Source organism: Musa acuminata, chromosome BXJ2-2 (genome assembly GCF_036884655.1).
Source record: "Musa acuminata AAA Group cultivar baxijiao chromosome BXJ2-2, Cavendish_Baxijiao_AAA, whole genome shotgun sequence".
In the NCBI taxonomy this organism is placed as follows: domain Eukaryota; kingdom Viridiplantae; phylum Streptophyta; class Magnoliopsida; order Zingiberales; family Musaceae; genus Musa; species Musa acuminata.
The window spans coordinates 34660680-34675089 of NC_088339.1; the positions used below are offsets into that span (position 1 = coordinate 34660680).

Consider the following 14410-nt stretch of genomic DNA (forward strand, 5'->3'; position numbering starts at 1 on the left):
TCCTTAGGCCCCAGAGCCTCACTGATCCGACGCCTCGCGAGTAACAACGGAGAACCGACTCGGTAGGCCCATGTACTTACTCCCTTCGCCCCCACGTTTGCGTCGCATCCACCTCTTTACCCTTCACATCGCATTCTTTGCTTTGCTCCCTCTTCTCTTGAGAGTTCAAGAAGCGGAATCCCCCAATTGTTCGCCCCACGCATCCGAACATAGCGCTCGGAGGGGACATGGGGTTCAAGAAGCAGAAATCGCAACCCTTAGAACGAATTTGGTATTCGACGTAGGAGGGATCTCGGATCTTTCGAGGAGGAGGAGGAGGAGGAGGAGGAGGAGGGCAAAGGGAGATGGCGATGATGAGCAAGACACGCGACCTAATCGAGGGGCTCGTGCGAGAGAAGTCTTTCAAGTGGGCTCTCAGCCGCCGTGCCTCCTTCGAGGACGAGTACGAGGAGATGGGCCGGTCGCCTTCCGGACGCAGGAAGTGGATATCGGACCTCTCCTCAGTGGCTAATGTCATCGTCGGCCGCTGTTCCCAGTATGTTCGTCTCTTCATCACCCCTTTCCTTAATTCAGCCGCACCAGCTTGAATTTGATCTCAGTGCCAATAAAGAAGAAGAAACAATCCTGAATGTAGTTCGAGAAAGAGAATACAAAGATATCTTCTCTTTTAGCAGAGTAAAACAACGATTCATAGTTTAGTATTGCTCCTAATCTTTGAATGGATGTGTTTGTTGAGCGGTTATGTATGTGTTTGTTTAGTGGTTATACTTTGGCTTCTTGATATAATTCCTAGTGAAATGTATGATGTGGTGCAAGAACTATTGTACCAGTTGGATTATCATCACAAATGTTGTCATATGTATGTTTATATGTTTAGGGTTTCATCTTCTTGCGGAATTCTTGATGGTGCTCGGGGTTCTGTCTTTCTGCAGAATTCTTGATGTTACTATGGATGAACTTCAACGGAATTTTGATTCGGAAGCATCTGATGCTATCAAGCATTCCTCAAGTTATGCAAGGAATTTCTTGGAGTACTGTTGTTTTAGAACCCTTGCACTTTCTACTCAAGTTGCTGGCCACCTCTCGGATAAAGCCTTTCGCCGATTGACGTTTGATATGATGTTTGCTTGGGAGGCTCCTGCTGCTGCAGACCAGCCTATACATAAGGTCTCTATCTGCCATTCATCTTTTTCCCATCCATGTTTTGCCATTTATGCCCGTAAATACTGGTGTGAACAATTAGTGTAGTGTAAGCTGTACAACAGGTTTCCTTAGTCATTGTGAGTTGATCGGTGTTTAGCTTTACAGATGGTGGATAAGGAGAGAACTGCAGGTGTGGAGGCTTTTTCTCGAATAGCACCTGCCATCCCCACCATCGCAGATGTAATTACTTGCTTCAATCTTTTTGATAAGCTTACCAATTCGACTGGCGGTCGGCTTACTTTTGCTATCTACGAGAAGTACCTAGCCGCATTAGACAGGTACGGCCAACAGCAACCTGGTTAATACTTTAGAGTATTTATTTATTAGTGATTTATGATTGTAATCCAAACCAGAGAGCTGCTGCTAATAATTGGAAAATCTTTACTCAAAATTGAATGTAGCCCATCTTCTTCAATGTATCTATGATTGATAAATTTCTATTCAACTCCACTTTGCCCTTGATGCTTTGGTCACAATTTAATTGTTATCAAGACTATGCCCATGTAGTCTACAAGTCATACATTCTTTTGTCTCCCTCCAGGACAAAAAAGGGCAAGGGTGGCACCCTTGCTCATACTATGTATACTAACATGGAGTGTATTTCTTTATGAAGAAAAAAAAATTACGAAAATTAGAATTCATTGATTTTGTGGAAGTGTTTAGTCATCATACGTTGCTTTCATCTAGTCTTGTCACTGTGCATCTGCTCATAGTGTGCCCACATTGTCATGGTGCTTCATGATCATTAAATGATTGACACACATATGTCACAGCCCTCGGCCAGTGGCACCCATCTGTGATGATATAATCCTTGATATTGTGGTGGTTTTTTCAAAGAATCATGATCCGGAAAAGAAGAGACTATTAGGCTTTTTAGTGGTGTTACCCACTTTAGGATCATATATGTTTAGATTGTGTTTCTGGTTGAATGATGCATCATCTTGTGGAGCGTGCAGTGCATCAATAGGCTGTTCCTATTTATTGATACTTTTGGATCAAGTTAATAGGTGAATTATTTTGGACCAACAAGGAAATATGATGTGCTGCTTCTTATTGACATGGAAGATGCGGTAGCATCTTGGATTCCTAAGAGCATGAAACTGTTGAGATGATGTTGTACATGAGGCAAATGACTCTTGTTTATACCTTCTGTTATAGAATTTTGTTAGCTCTATATGATTATATTACTTTGCAAATCAATATATCATTCCAAAGATAATGCTGCTATGCCCACGTTTGAATAAATGGGACAGCAGCTTACTTTTAAGTGTTTTCTGTTACATGGTTGGATGATGTTCATTTTGGTATACACGTGGTATGGCATCTCCTTTTACTTTTTCAGATATCTTATAGTGTGCCAGAAACTGAAAATAGCAGTATCTTCTCTAAATGTTTTCCTTTTGTTACTCTACAGAGCAATAAAGAAGATGAAAACTCAGTCTGAGTCATCTCTTCTATCGGGTCTTCGTCTCCATAGAGGAGAAAGGATCCTTGAAGTGGACGGAACATTGACCACACAGCCAGTACTTGAACACATAGGACTTTCTACATGGCCTGGTGTGCTTCTTCTATGGTCCACTTTGTTTTAGGCAATTTGATAAGTATAGGCCATACAAGTGATTGGTAATTTAGTAGATGGTTTTAGATCACCACATCCTCAGATTCTGAAAGCTCATATTTGAATGGTTCTGAACATCTACTTGATTTCTTTAACTTGTCAACCGCAGGAAGATTAATATTGACAGACCATGCTCTCTACTTTGAAGCACTACGACTGGTAACCTCTGATAAGCCAAAGGTATATGAGCTTGCAGATGATCTAAAACAGATTATCAAGCCTGAGTTGACTGGGCCATGGGGTTCACGTCTTTTTGACAAGGCTGTCATGTACAAATCAATATCACTGTAAGTGAGTCCATGTACCAATCTACTGTATAAAATTTATAGTGAATAACTTGATGTTTTTAATTTTTTTAATTAGTTCTGGGGCTTTAGTGGATTTAAGAGCATAACTGATATTATTAACCATGGACCTGTCGATTAATACGGCCTCCCATATCTTTTTGTAGATCAGAACCAGTAATCTTGGAGTTTCCCGAGCTTACAGGTCATTCTCGTCGGGATTATTGGCTAGCCATAATGCGAGAAATTCTTTATGCCCATAGATTTATTCAGAAATTTGAGATAGAAGGTGTTGAGAAAGAAGAAACACTCTCAAAAGCTGTACTGGGCATTCTACGGTTGCAAGCTATTCAAGAGTTAGTTTCTTCGGTGCCTGTGAAATACGAAACCCTTCTGATGTTTAATCTCTGTGATCAGCTTCCTGGAGGTGACGTAATACTGGAAACACTAGCCAATATGATAGCCTCTAGGAAGTTGGATCGGACCAACCAATTTAGTTCAGGAGGTGGAATGTACTCTATATCTGCTCTGGGTATTTTGTCAAACCTGGGTCTTGTATCACAAGTCTCAGCAGATGACAAGCTTCTTGTTGGTGAGATAGTTGTAGGGGAAATGACTTCATTAGAAAGGGCTGTCAATGAGTCCAGGAATAGCTATAAACAGGTAGAGCAAGCACAAGCTACAGTTGATGGAGTTAAAGTAGATGGTCTCGATACCAATTTGGTAGTGATGAAGGTATTGTGCTTGCATTACATTTATCTTTATCGATAAAATTAATGACGTGAAACAATCATGGAATTATCTTGTAGTTGTTTTTACTTCTACTTTTGTGCTTTTAAGATCTTAGTATCACACTTCTTTTGCTTTAGAATTGAGTATGTTGAATAGTGTCCTTGATTGTATTGGAAGGTAAGCCATGTGTGATATGTTGTAGTTGACACTGTCACAGTTTAATGATACTGGAGTTCTGAATAGCTGTCAGTTAACCATAATGCAAAAGCAATACAATTTGATATCAGCAAATGCTAATTAACTGAAAGATGAATCAACATAATATCATAAATAATAGATTTCAGGAATTTGTCAGTGAGGTGAAGTTTCAAGTAAGACAGTTTGAATTATAAGTGTTGTGTAAATGAAAGATATATAGAGATTGAGGTTTCAAGAATGGTGAATGACAGGAGAATTTCTAGATTTATTGGTCACTAGTTATCCCTCTTATTCATGGTTTCCTTTTCCTTTTTAACTCTTTTCTCAAACCTTCTTGTTCCTTAACTAGATGTCTGTCAGTGAGGTGAAGTTTCAAGTCAGACAGTTTGAATTATAAGTATTGTGTAAATGAAAGATATATAGAGATTGAGGTTTCAAGAATGGTGAATGACAGGAGAATTTCTAGATTTATTGGTCACTAGTTATCCCTCTTATTCATGGTTTCCTTTTCCTTTTTAACTCTTTTCTCAAACCTTCTTGTTCCTTAACTAGATGTCTGTCAGTGAGGTGAAGTTTCAAGTCAGACAGTTTGAATTATAAGTATTGTGTAAATGAAAGATATATAGAGATTGAGGTTTCAAGAATGGTGAATGACAGGAGAATTTCTAGATTTATTGGTCACTAGGTATCCCTCTTATTCATGGTTTTCTTTTCCTTTTTAACTCTTTTCTCAAACCTTCTTGTTCCTTAACTAGATGTCTTCTTAAGACAACATTCTGCTTTAGTTTCTTTCTCCTTCCAAGGCACAGTGTGTCTCAGCATATTTGCTCCTGTTGAATCCAGGGTGTGACTTTGGAAATGATTAATTGCTTCTATTCTCTGCTGCCTTTTCATTCTCTCGAGCCAATCACAGCTTGGATCTGTAAGCATTTGACTAATACCTGATGACTCTTTTTATGTTAGATTCCAATTCTACACTTACTGCTATCTCCTACCCATTGAAACTCTGACGGGACTTCATATCTCCAGAGCTTACTTAGTTGATTCTGCTTAGAAAAGGATTAATGTTTCTTTATTTATTAACAATTGGAGCAAGATCCATTTGCCCTGTGAATATACATACACTTTGGATGATTAGTTCTACAGTATGCGAATGGCTATTGCAGTTTGTGTCATCAATTGACCGTAGAATTTATGGATGCTCTGGATTTCTGTTTGCAGAAAGATACAATTTGATTTAATTCTTGTTGATTGAATTAATCTTGCAGGAGCTGCTTCAACCGATGATTCAACTGGGAAATTTCTTTGTTGCTATGGCTTCTTGGAATGAACCCATCAAGTCCCTCGTATTCAGTTCTTTATCTTGTTTCATCATTTTCAGGTTTGTTTTTATTTATATTTCTTGTACTGGAATATTGTTAAATATTTTAGACGGTAAGAAGTTGTCCTGCAGATTCAGGGTCATTATTATATGTTTAAACTTTTGGATTAAGATAATTAATTTCTTATTTTTAGAAAATTAAGCTTCCTGCAGATTTATGGAACAAATTACGTGCTGTATCTTGATTCTTGAAGTATACATGTAAAATGTTCATCACGCTATTGCTCTCAGGCAGTGATAAATATTCTATTCAAATTTGTCCAAGAATAGTTGCAAAATAGAATACCTATTTTCTAAAACATAACTCTCTTGAGGAAAAAGACACGAGGAAAAACAAGAAAGACATACATGGTTAGTGCATCACATAAATGAGCATTTTTGAATTCAGAACCTGTTCAATAGTGATAATTAGAACATTTTTTTTAATATAATGGAGACATTTTATTGAAGAAGCCTGTAACCTGGTTGACAGAATAATCAAGGAACAAAATGAAATTCATCAATATGAAATTGATGTGAAGAAACATAGATAATTTGTAAGAAGTTCCAACAATGAAAATGTTGTTTTGGTATATGAATGCTATCTAAATTCATGGTTGGACCGGTGTGTATGGCTGGTTCCCTATGTACCAACATACCAGAATTTTAAGAAAATGACTGGAAAAATCAGACCCAAAAAAACTTATTTCAGGTTTTTTTTCTCTGTTTTATAGGTTTATAAATTTAAATTAAATAAGAATAAAGTAATGTCTAAACTATAAATCAGTAGAAACTCTAAGCTATATGTGTCGAAAATATAAATTCTTATTAATTATGTCATAAATCAATACAAATGCATGAATGAGCCCCGAATTAGCCATTTAACATGGTAGAATAAGCATTTTTTTTGTCTTTTATCCAAATCAAATTCCATCAGACCTCAAGTTTCAATTTGTCTTTTATCCAAATCAAATTCCACCAATCATCTAGTATACGACTAGTTTGACCCTGTTTCAAGTGCCGGTGGCTAGGTCAACTGGCATACCATGTCATCCGGTACTGCTGTCCTTGATCAACATTCACTAAAACTAAACAATGAAGAATTATTTAAGAAGAGGAAATATGAAAAAGAAAACTAAGCAACATACTTAATGATTGAAATAAAGAAGATTTGTAGATACACAAATTATGTCAAAAAGCATAAACAAATTAATTATATTATAAATCATTATACAAAATATAAGATATCAATTAAAGAAAAAAGAAAAATATTCCTATTAAGACCAAGTGAGTCCAGAGGAGGAACTGCATTTGAGACTTTGTTATGGGGTAAGTAAATACCCAAGTGTTTATTCTTTAACCAGACGGAGCCATAAACTTGTATTTGTTTGCTTATGCCTTAATCTAATTAAAGCTACGCAGAAGCAAATTTCAATTCAGTGATAAGATTCTAGCTCTCTTGGTGGCTACATAGGATAGGCTTGCACTTGAATAGATTTGAGTCTTGTTCTATGTTATATCAGCTGGTTTGACTCGGCGATCTGTGCAAATTAAGCTTTTGAGTGAAGCATGCTTCTACAGGATTTCTCATATGAGCCTTGTCCAAGTCTCATCCATAGACGGTTTCTAGATCACCAATTGCTCAGTTATTTTTATGTGATGGTGGGTTGTTTATTTCAGCAAGAAATACTATTTAAAAATCTCACAAAACTTTAAGTGCGTATTTACTATTCTGTAAAATGGCTGGTGAATTATGCTCTTGTAGCTATTCCGGAGCCTTTTAATGAACCTTCCCAAGTTCTCCTGCTGGTTTGATACCATCCTCATGTCTCAAGAAAATTTACTCTTCTTGTGGCTCGATAACCACAAACCTGGCACTTTGGATAGGGAGACACTAGGATTAAATCCACTTTGCATTGTTTTTCAGGTTCTCTATGCATATCTGTAATTTCTGTGCCCTCTGTTGTTTAGGTCTCCTTTAATAACATTTAGTGCAAAAGTTCATGAAAATCCTTGATTGTCGAAACTGAAAGTACATCTCAATCAGATTAATAGTATACTCTCTTTTTTATCTTTCTGATTTTTTTCTTCTTAAAGAATTGATGATGGGTTTTTATGTTTTATTCTAAACTTGTGCAGGGGATGGCTTGGTTATGTCCTCGTTCTGGTGCTTCTCTTTGTTGCCATCTTCATGCTGCTTACTCGATTTACTAATCAAGGAAGGCCAATAAATCAGATCAAGGTGAAGGTTCCTCCAGTTATGAACACAATGGAGCAGATCTTGGCAGTTCAGAGTGCTATCTCTAAAGTTGAAGAGTTAGTTCAGGATGGAAATATTGTTCTCTTGAAAATACGAGCTTTATTACTGGCTGTTTCTTCCCAGGTTTTATTTTTCTCCTTTGTTGCTGTCCCATATATTCTTGTTGGTTTGTGTTAACACACTTCATATTCATCTATAAGATATGTGGCGTGAAGTGCAGTTATTTTAAGTTACTTCATGTGTTGTGAGATCAACAATGTATAATCAAACGGATCCAAGCGTATGTTGTCAGGTCACTAAAGTGCATTAAGTATCATAACCTGATTAATTTTTTTTGTTTATTATTATTATTTTATTAACTACTGCCAATTGATACACTCCAACTATGTAATCAAAATTATTTTTTTATATGGCTGATTCATCATTTGTTTGAGTTTTATTATGAGACTAGACATTTGTGTCTTACTATAAAAAGTTTATATCGGCACAATTTGACTTGATTGTGTGTTTACCACTTGTGAAATGCAAAATGGATGGAAAGTAAGAAACATGGATGATCATATGTTGCCATTAATCAAGAGAAGTTGGACATGGTACTGAAGATGGTTTACATAATTCTGGATCAGCTCTAAGCTCCTAATGTTGATTTAGTGACATTTTACAGAAGATGGTTTGCAACATGTTGATTTAGCATGTGAATTTGCTTATAAGCTCCTAATGTTTGCTTGTCTTTTTTGTTTCTAATCTATGTTGTTAGCAGTTTACAATGTAGCCATGCATTTGAATGTCAAACTTGTTGAACCATTCAATTGTTGTCAACAGGCTACAGATAGAATTATACTGGTGCTGGTTTTGATGGCCTTGGCGATAGCTTTTCTACCTAGTAAACTGCTTCTCTTGATGCTATTTCTGGAAATATTTACAAGGAATTCACCACCGAGAAGGGTGAACACAGAGAAATGCACCAGAAGATTGAGAGAGTGGTGGTTCAGCATACCTGCAGCTCCAGTTGTTCTTGAAAGAGACAAGGAGGATAAGAAGAAGAGGTGATCTTGTTCACATAGTTGCATGAACGTAGATTTCTTCACTGCGGTTGTAAATAAGATGACATTGCCCAGTCATTCAGAAAATGTCAACTGTTCAAGAAATGAAATGTTATTAATGTAAAAGCAATTGTCTTCAGTGTACTTGCATTTGCTGTATTGATCTTATTGATCTTGGTGAAATGGCACCCGTGAGTATACAGGGCTTCTTAAAAATCTGCTCTGCTGTTTTGTTTTTGCTTTGTTTTTTTTCTTGAGGATTAGATGCACAAGTATGGGTTGAATTTACCCTAAAAGTTAATAGCACCGTGGCATGTGCATTATGTTTTGACCATGTAGTAGTAGTAGTGGGTGGTGGTGTTCGCTGCCATTGTCACGAGAATGTTTCGGGTGTCATAATTGTGCATGATATAATTATGAAATATTTTGCGGATCATAATTGTGCAGGACATAATTAAGAGAAGTGACACAGTGATCCGACTTGGATATCATCTACATATACCCCGTTACTGTTCTGGTGCACAAGTAATCGGTTTCATCAACAACCACGGGGTAATCCAACGGATGGAGATCAACGGCGGGCGACCAAATTGGAACACTCCGTTACTGTTCTGGTGCACAAGTAATCGGTTTCATCAACAACGACGGGGTAATCCAACGGATGGAGATCAACGGCGGGCGACCAAATTGGAACACTCGTGTCCTCGTGCCAAAGGGTGGTAACCAAGAAGGGATCATCATATGAGCCCATTTTTATTAACATCGGCGGACGAAAAGAAACGAAGAATTATTGATTGCTCACTCACTCTCGGGGACGCCGTCTCCCTCCATAGCTGTCAATACTCATCGCTTCGACGACAGAAGGCGACACTGCCCCACTTGCATCCATGCATTCAAAGAATGCGCTCGGGAAGCCGGGCGTCAACAGCATCGGTGTCTCCGCCGACGACAGGTTCGGTGGTGGCACAGTGTCGAACCCCGCCCAAGACATCGTCGTGGCAGATGACAACGAGGAGCTTATGAACCGGGAAGATGAATCACCGGACACGGCGGCGTCATCTTCACGTGAAACGTCCGGCGGTGGAGCGGAGTCGTTGGTTCCGTTGTCGTCCTCGGGGGACTGGGATCGACCGGTGAGCTTCTGGACGAGCGCCATGAAGTCGCTGGCCTGCGTGTGGATGACCTTGGGCGAATGAGTGTAGATGACGACGGGATGGTTGCGCTGGCAACGGGCGCCGGTGGCCGCGGAGGACGAGGGAGACTTGTGGATGAGGTGGGAGTCCTTGTGGATCTTGAGAGGGGCGGAGCGGGGGCCGTTGATCTCTCGTACGGACGGGCTCATGGTGGCGGAGTCACTAGGAAAGAGATAGAGGAGGTGGATGGATGACGACTTTAAATATGGGAAGTAATCAACGGAGATGACAACTCGGAAGAAGAGGACGCGATTTTTATATATATTTATATATATATATAATAAATATGTAAGTATGTATGCATACGCTGCATCGCTTCGATTAAGGAGGAGGGGGGGGGGGAAGTTTGGAGGTGGATCTGATTCAGAGAGATGGAGAGAAATATGGATGGTTGTTTTGGGTTACATATGGCTTACATGACAATTTTTGATCTTAGAATCTCAGATGGATAAAGTTGTTCAGATTTCCAAGGTTATGGGAGGAGGAGGAGAAGAAGAAGGGATTTCGGTCATCGAAATGTTAATTGCCTCAAATAAATAAGCCGATGTAACTAAATGATCAAGTTGTCAGCTGATGGTTTGATGCGATTGAATCAGTATCATTCTGTAATTTTTTTTTGAACTTTATAGACAAAAATAATAATCTTAATTAATGGAATCTAATTAATGAACCCAAAACCACTTGCCGTCGTCCCCTCCTTTGTCAAGCGGCATATCGGTGGATGGCTCCGTCGAGGCGGTGTGCTATGAGATGCTACCTGATCCCACTAACACCGCCGCCGCCGCACCCGTCTCTATCGAAGAACATGGAGCGCCCGCCGGCGACGTCTGCCGAGGAATCACGCCCATCTGTGGCTGACATCGTCTTCGAGGATAAGTATTTGGTTGCTGGCTTGGCGCCATCCTCTCCTCGCTTTCCCCACCTCTTGGCCATTACTGGCAATCAGCGGTGTTGCGTGGAGTCTGTTCACCATCGGGGAGATCGAGAACCCGACATCTGGTGGATTTCGCTGGGGAAATTTTATTTTTTGGGGCTCTTGGTTGCGGTAAATCAAATCACTCTTGTTGGATCATCTATGCTGCGTGGAGTCTGTTCACCTGTGGTTACTCTTGTTAGTAACTACAGGTGAGAATAAGAAACTCAAATTTGGACGTTTTCGTAAGAAAAAAATTATTTTTGGGCTTCTTTGCTCGCTTTCCAGAGGGCGGTAAGTTTACGGGAGAGTCTGGTCACCGTCATTGCACAATTAGACACACACGTGGTAGAAGGGTATCGCGTGCGTCGAGTATGGTAACCGCGATGAGAATAAGACACTCAAATTTGGACGTTTTCGAAAGGAAAAAATTATTTTTGGGCTTCTTTGCTCGCTTTCCGGTGGGCGGTAAGTTTACGGGAGAGTCTGCTCACCGGCATTGCACGATTAGTCACGCACGGAGGTAAAAGGTACCGCGTGCGTCGAGTACGGTAACCGTAGTGAGAATAAGAAACTCAAATTTGGACGTTTTGGTAAGGAAAAATTATTTTTTTGGGCCTCTTTGTTCGCTTTACGGAGGGCGGTACGTTGACAGACGAGTCTGCTCACCGCCCTTTGGTCGTCTGAGCGCATCAAACACCCTCCTCGGCCTCCATTGCTAGCCGCCGTCTGTCCCCTGTCCATCAACGGCGGCGTATAGGCGGAGGATCCCTGGTGACGATGTCGGCCGCCGGGAGGTCCGGGGCTCTCCTCCTCTGCCGCCGGCATCGTCTTCGACCACCATATCCGGTTATCGTCTTGTCTCGGACAAGCCTGCCGGAGTGTACTGCGACGCCATATGTCCCTCCTCGCTTTCCTCCTCTTTGCATGGGTTCCAATCCGTCAGGTACCATCGCAAGTTTTAGGCATTATATTTTGGCTCAATACAAATAAATTAGTGGTGAAACTACAATGATTTAATGCTGATTTCAGCCGATTATATCCACTCGAATGATTGTTGTTTAGAACATTATCGAGTTTTTTTTATCTCAAACTAAAAGCGAAAAAGGAGAGATTTTTTTTGCTCGAAAAGAAGACAGATCAGCTAATTCTTAATAGGTCTTTTGATGTGGAATCCACCACAAAAGGATAGATCTCAGGAAGTCCAAGTAATAGTATCATTTGATACAAAGGAGTTATGGTTCAGATATAAGATGGCAACACAGAGAAGTAGGTGAATTCCATGATAGAAACTACGTTGCATGTTTTGGTCTTAGAGAAACCTGGGAGAAGGAAAAGGAATTAGTATCACAGACATATTATGCCCGGCTTCCAATCTAATCTAATCTAATCGTCTGATGACAGCTTCAGTTCAAGTGTTCTTGGTCGACAGAGGAATGCTTGGTAGCGGATATAATATTGTTTATGCTCTTCTGGTTATCAGGTGATAAGTTATACAGCATAATATAATATCATTTAGGCTGGCAATTGAACTTTTTAATTTGGTAAGCCAGCCAGCCAGCCAGCCAGCCTAAATGGAATATTCTACCGCAATACATGGATTTAATCAGACCAAATTTATCAAGTGGATGTTCTAGCGAATCATAAATTGTTCATGTTCTTTTGCTGAAATTAATAAATGTAATAATATTGTTTTGCAAGATTTTTTCGAAAACATTCTGAAATGTAAAATCTAATCTAAAAAGCTGAGTCAATATAAAATCTCTTTAATGTCTTACTGTTGCAAATATCTCATTTTAAAACATGGATAATATATTAGTAAAGCGCATTGGATAACACCAGCCCTTAGACATATTTGTTATCCTTTTTAAAGGCGAAAACACCAAATCTCTTCTTTTTGGCTCAGCCATCTGTCTCTTCTGTTCTTGATCATTACGGGCCTTTTGAACTTCTCTTCTCTATCCTCATCCAAGGACAGAATGATACTTGCTTCGGAAGATTGGTGTCAGGTGAATAACTAATCATAAAATATGCATGATACTCTATAATTTACACTGATTTTGATACAGAAAGGCTTCGATGATGATAGCTTGATGTAAATTTGGTTTAATCAACACATAACACATGACAACTCAAGACATACCTCTCTCTCTCTCTCTCTCATGTTGTTCTTTCCGTGAATATATAGGCAGGTACTTGCTTCTTGCTGATAGGAAACTGTCCTTCCAGTTCAGTTTCCACCAGGTGAACAAATGAGTCATAGTTGGCAGCCATTTGAATCAGGAACAATCAGATATCTCATCAAGTTTTCAGGAAAGGTAATTTGGTGTTCTTTAGCACTGGATATTTGGTAATTTGCTAGCATCTGATGTCCCAAGCTGACAGGGGATGCAAACATCAAATCTGAACTTCATCCGGCCAGCCAGCTCTGCATTATGATACTGGTGGTTTTCCGATCATAATCAAATCGGCGAGGGCATTGTGGCCGGACCTGCACCGATCGAGACAGGTTCAGGATAAGCTCTGGCTGTGGAAGATGGAAGTTTGTAATCTGTCATTCATACTCTGCAGAAGCATCAGGAAAGTGAAAGTTCAGAAAGCCTACTAATCACGAAGTGGAGTCGGACCAAAAGGGACATTACTTGCAGATGCCATTTGATCACTGCATGACCAGCATGTCCGTCTGGATTCAGACACCATTGCCTTTGTGTAGGGAATTCCGCAAGACATTTGGAGATACGCTACAGAATTCATGAAGCCTCATCTGTTCATTTAATCTTCATTTGATGCTTGGCAGTTTAGGATGAGAAAGGGGCTAAATGTTTCTGCCAGAGAAGCATGTACTACAATACGATACAGTGTACCTCTCTCCATGTCAGAAAATACCATGCATCTTTTTGTTGAATCAAAGACATTAGTTGAAAGTAACTACTCTCTCAGTATCTCACTGCATATGTATGTTGATCATTGTTTTTCCTGCCGAATCTATTTTCTGCAAATCAGTTCAAGCAGTTTCAGACATGATTACTCTCTCTCTCTCTCTCTCTCTCTCTCTCTCTCTCTCTCTCTCTCTCAACTAAATCAGTCTCGCGGCTGAAGGATAAATGTACAATCTTCTCAAAGCCACCACAGAGATGGGCCTGATAGTAAGTGGGGCAATCTTTATGAGGCAGGAGAAGCTCACAGGCATGGATACGTTTATCACAGGCATGGACCATGAGCTGTAAGTTATATTACATGCACTTTTCCATGAACCTGGTGAACTAAAACTGAACATATATTTGCAGACAAGGTGAACTAAAACTGTGAAATACTGAATTATATTCCTATTTTCCCCAAGTATATATGTAAAATTGTGTAACAGGACATAGGTTTGCCCAAAAAAGGTGAAAAAGAGAACGTTTGACCTGGGCAATTTTGATGAAAGGATGGTCCCTCCCTCGCTGTCATTTTCAATAGCCAACATCACATTTCTGATCTCATTGTTTTGGATTATTGCACTCCTGCTATGAGTCCAGTTGGTGCAGCTGCACTGAGATGCAATAATAATCTGAGTTAGAATCCCAATAGTAACTTTAGTGGTTGCGTACTTAATAATAATATTGA

General features: G+C 39.6%; 2 protein-coding genes and 1 long non-coding RNA gene across 3 annotated transcripts; 2 read left to right on the forward strand and 1 right to left on the reverse strand.

Moving 5' to 3' along the window:
• The first annotated feature begins 124 nt into the window (after positions 1-124).
• Positions 125-8837, forward strand: LOC103976661 (uncharacterized). The gene is made up of 9 exons (XM_009391949.3): positions 125-535; positions 933-1167; positions 1309-1481; positions 2618-2760; positions 2931-3108; positions 3273-3840; positions 5304-5416; positions 7535-7778; positions 8478-8837. The coding sequence occupies exons 1-9, from the start codon at positions 345-347 to the stop codon at positions 8703-8705; spliced, it is 2073 nt and encodes a 690-aa protein (XP_009390224.2). The 5' UTR covers positions 125-344; the 3' UTR covers positions 8706-8837.
• A 581-nt stretch (positions 8838-9418) lies between these two features.
• LOC135605096 (VQ motif-containing protein 8, chloroplastic-like) lies at positions 9419-10988 on the reverse strand. Its single transcript, XM_065094787.1, has one exon. The coding sequence runs from the start codon at positions 10038-10040 to the stop codon at positions 9501-9503; it is 540 nt and encodes a 179-aa protein (XP_064950859.1). The 5' UTR covers positions 10041-10988; the 3' UTR covers positions 9419-9500.
• Positions 10989-11344: 356 nt separating this feature from the next.
• Positions 11345-13732, forward strand: LOC135606293 (uncharacterized). Its single transcript, XR_010484758.1, has 3 exons — positions 11345-11750; positions 12993-13122; positions 13190-13732. It is a non-coding gene; the product is annotated as an uncharacterized LOC135606293 (long non-coding RNA).
• Positions 13733-14410: the final 678 nt, after the last annotated feature.

Bases quoted from the DNA above. Each gene is read 5' to 3' on its own strand.
- LOC103976661 (XM_009391949.3), top strand. From the start codon at position 345: ATGGCGATGATGAGCAAGACACGCGACCTAATCGAGGGGCTCGTGCGA. The intron at 536-932 runs GTATGTTCGTCT...GTCTTTCTGCAG, and splicing joins ATCGTCGGCCGCTGTTCCCA to AATTCTTGATGTTACTATGG. The intron at 7,779-8,477 runs GTTTTATTTTTC...TGTTGTCAACAG, and splicing joins TACTGGCTGTTTCTTCCCAG to GCTACAGATAGAATTATACT.
- LOC135605096 (XM_065094787.1), bottom strand. From the start codon at position 10,040: ATGAGCCCGTCCGTACGAGAGATCAACGGCCCCCGCTCCGCCCCTCTC.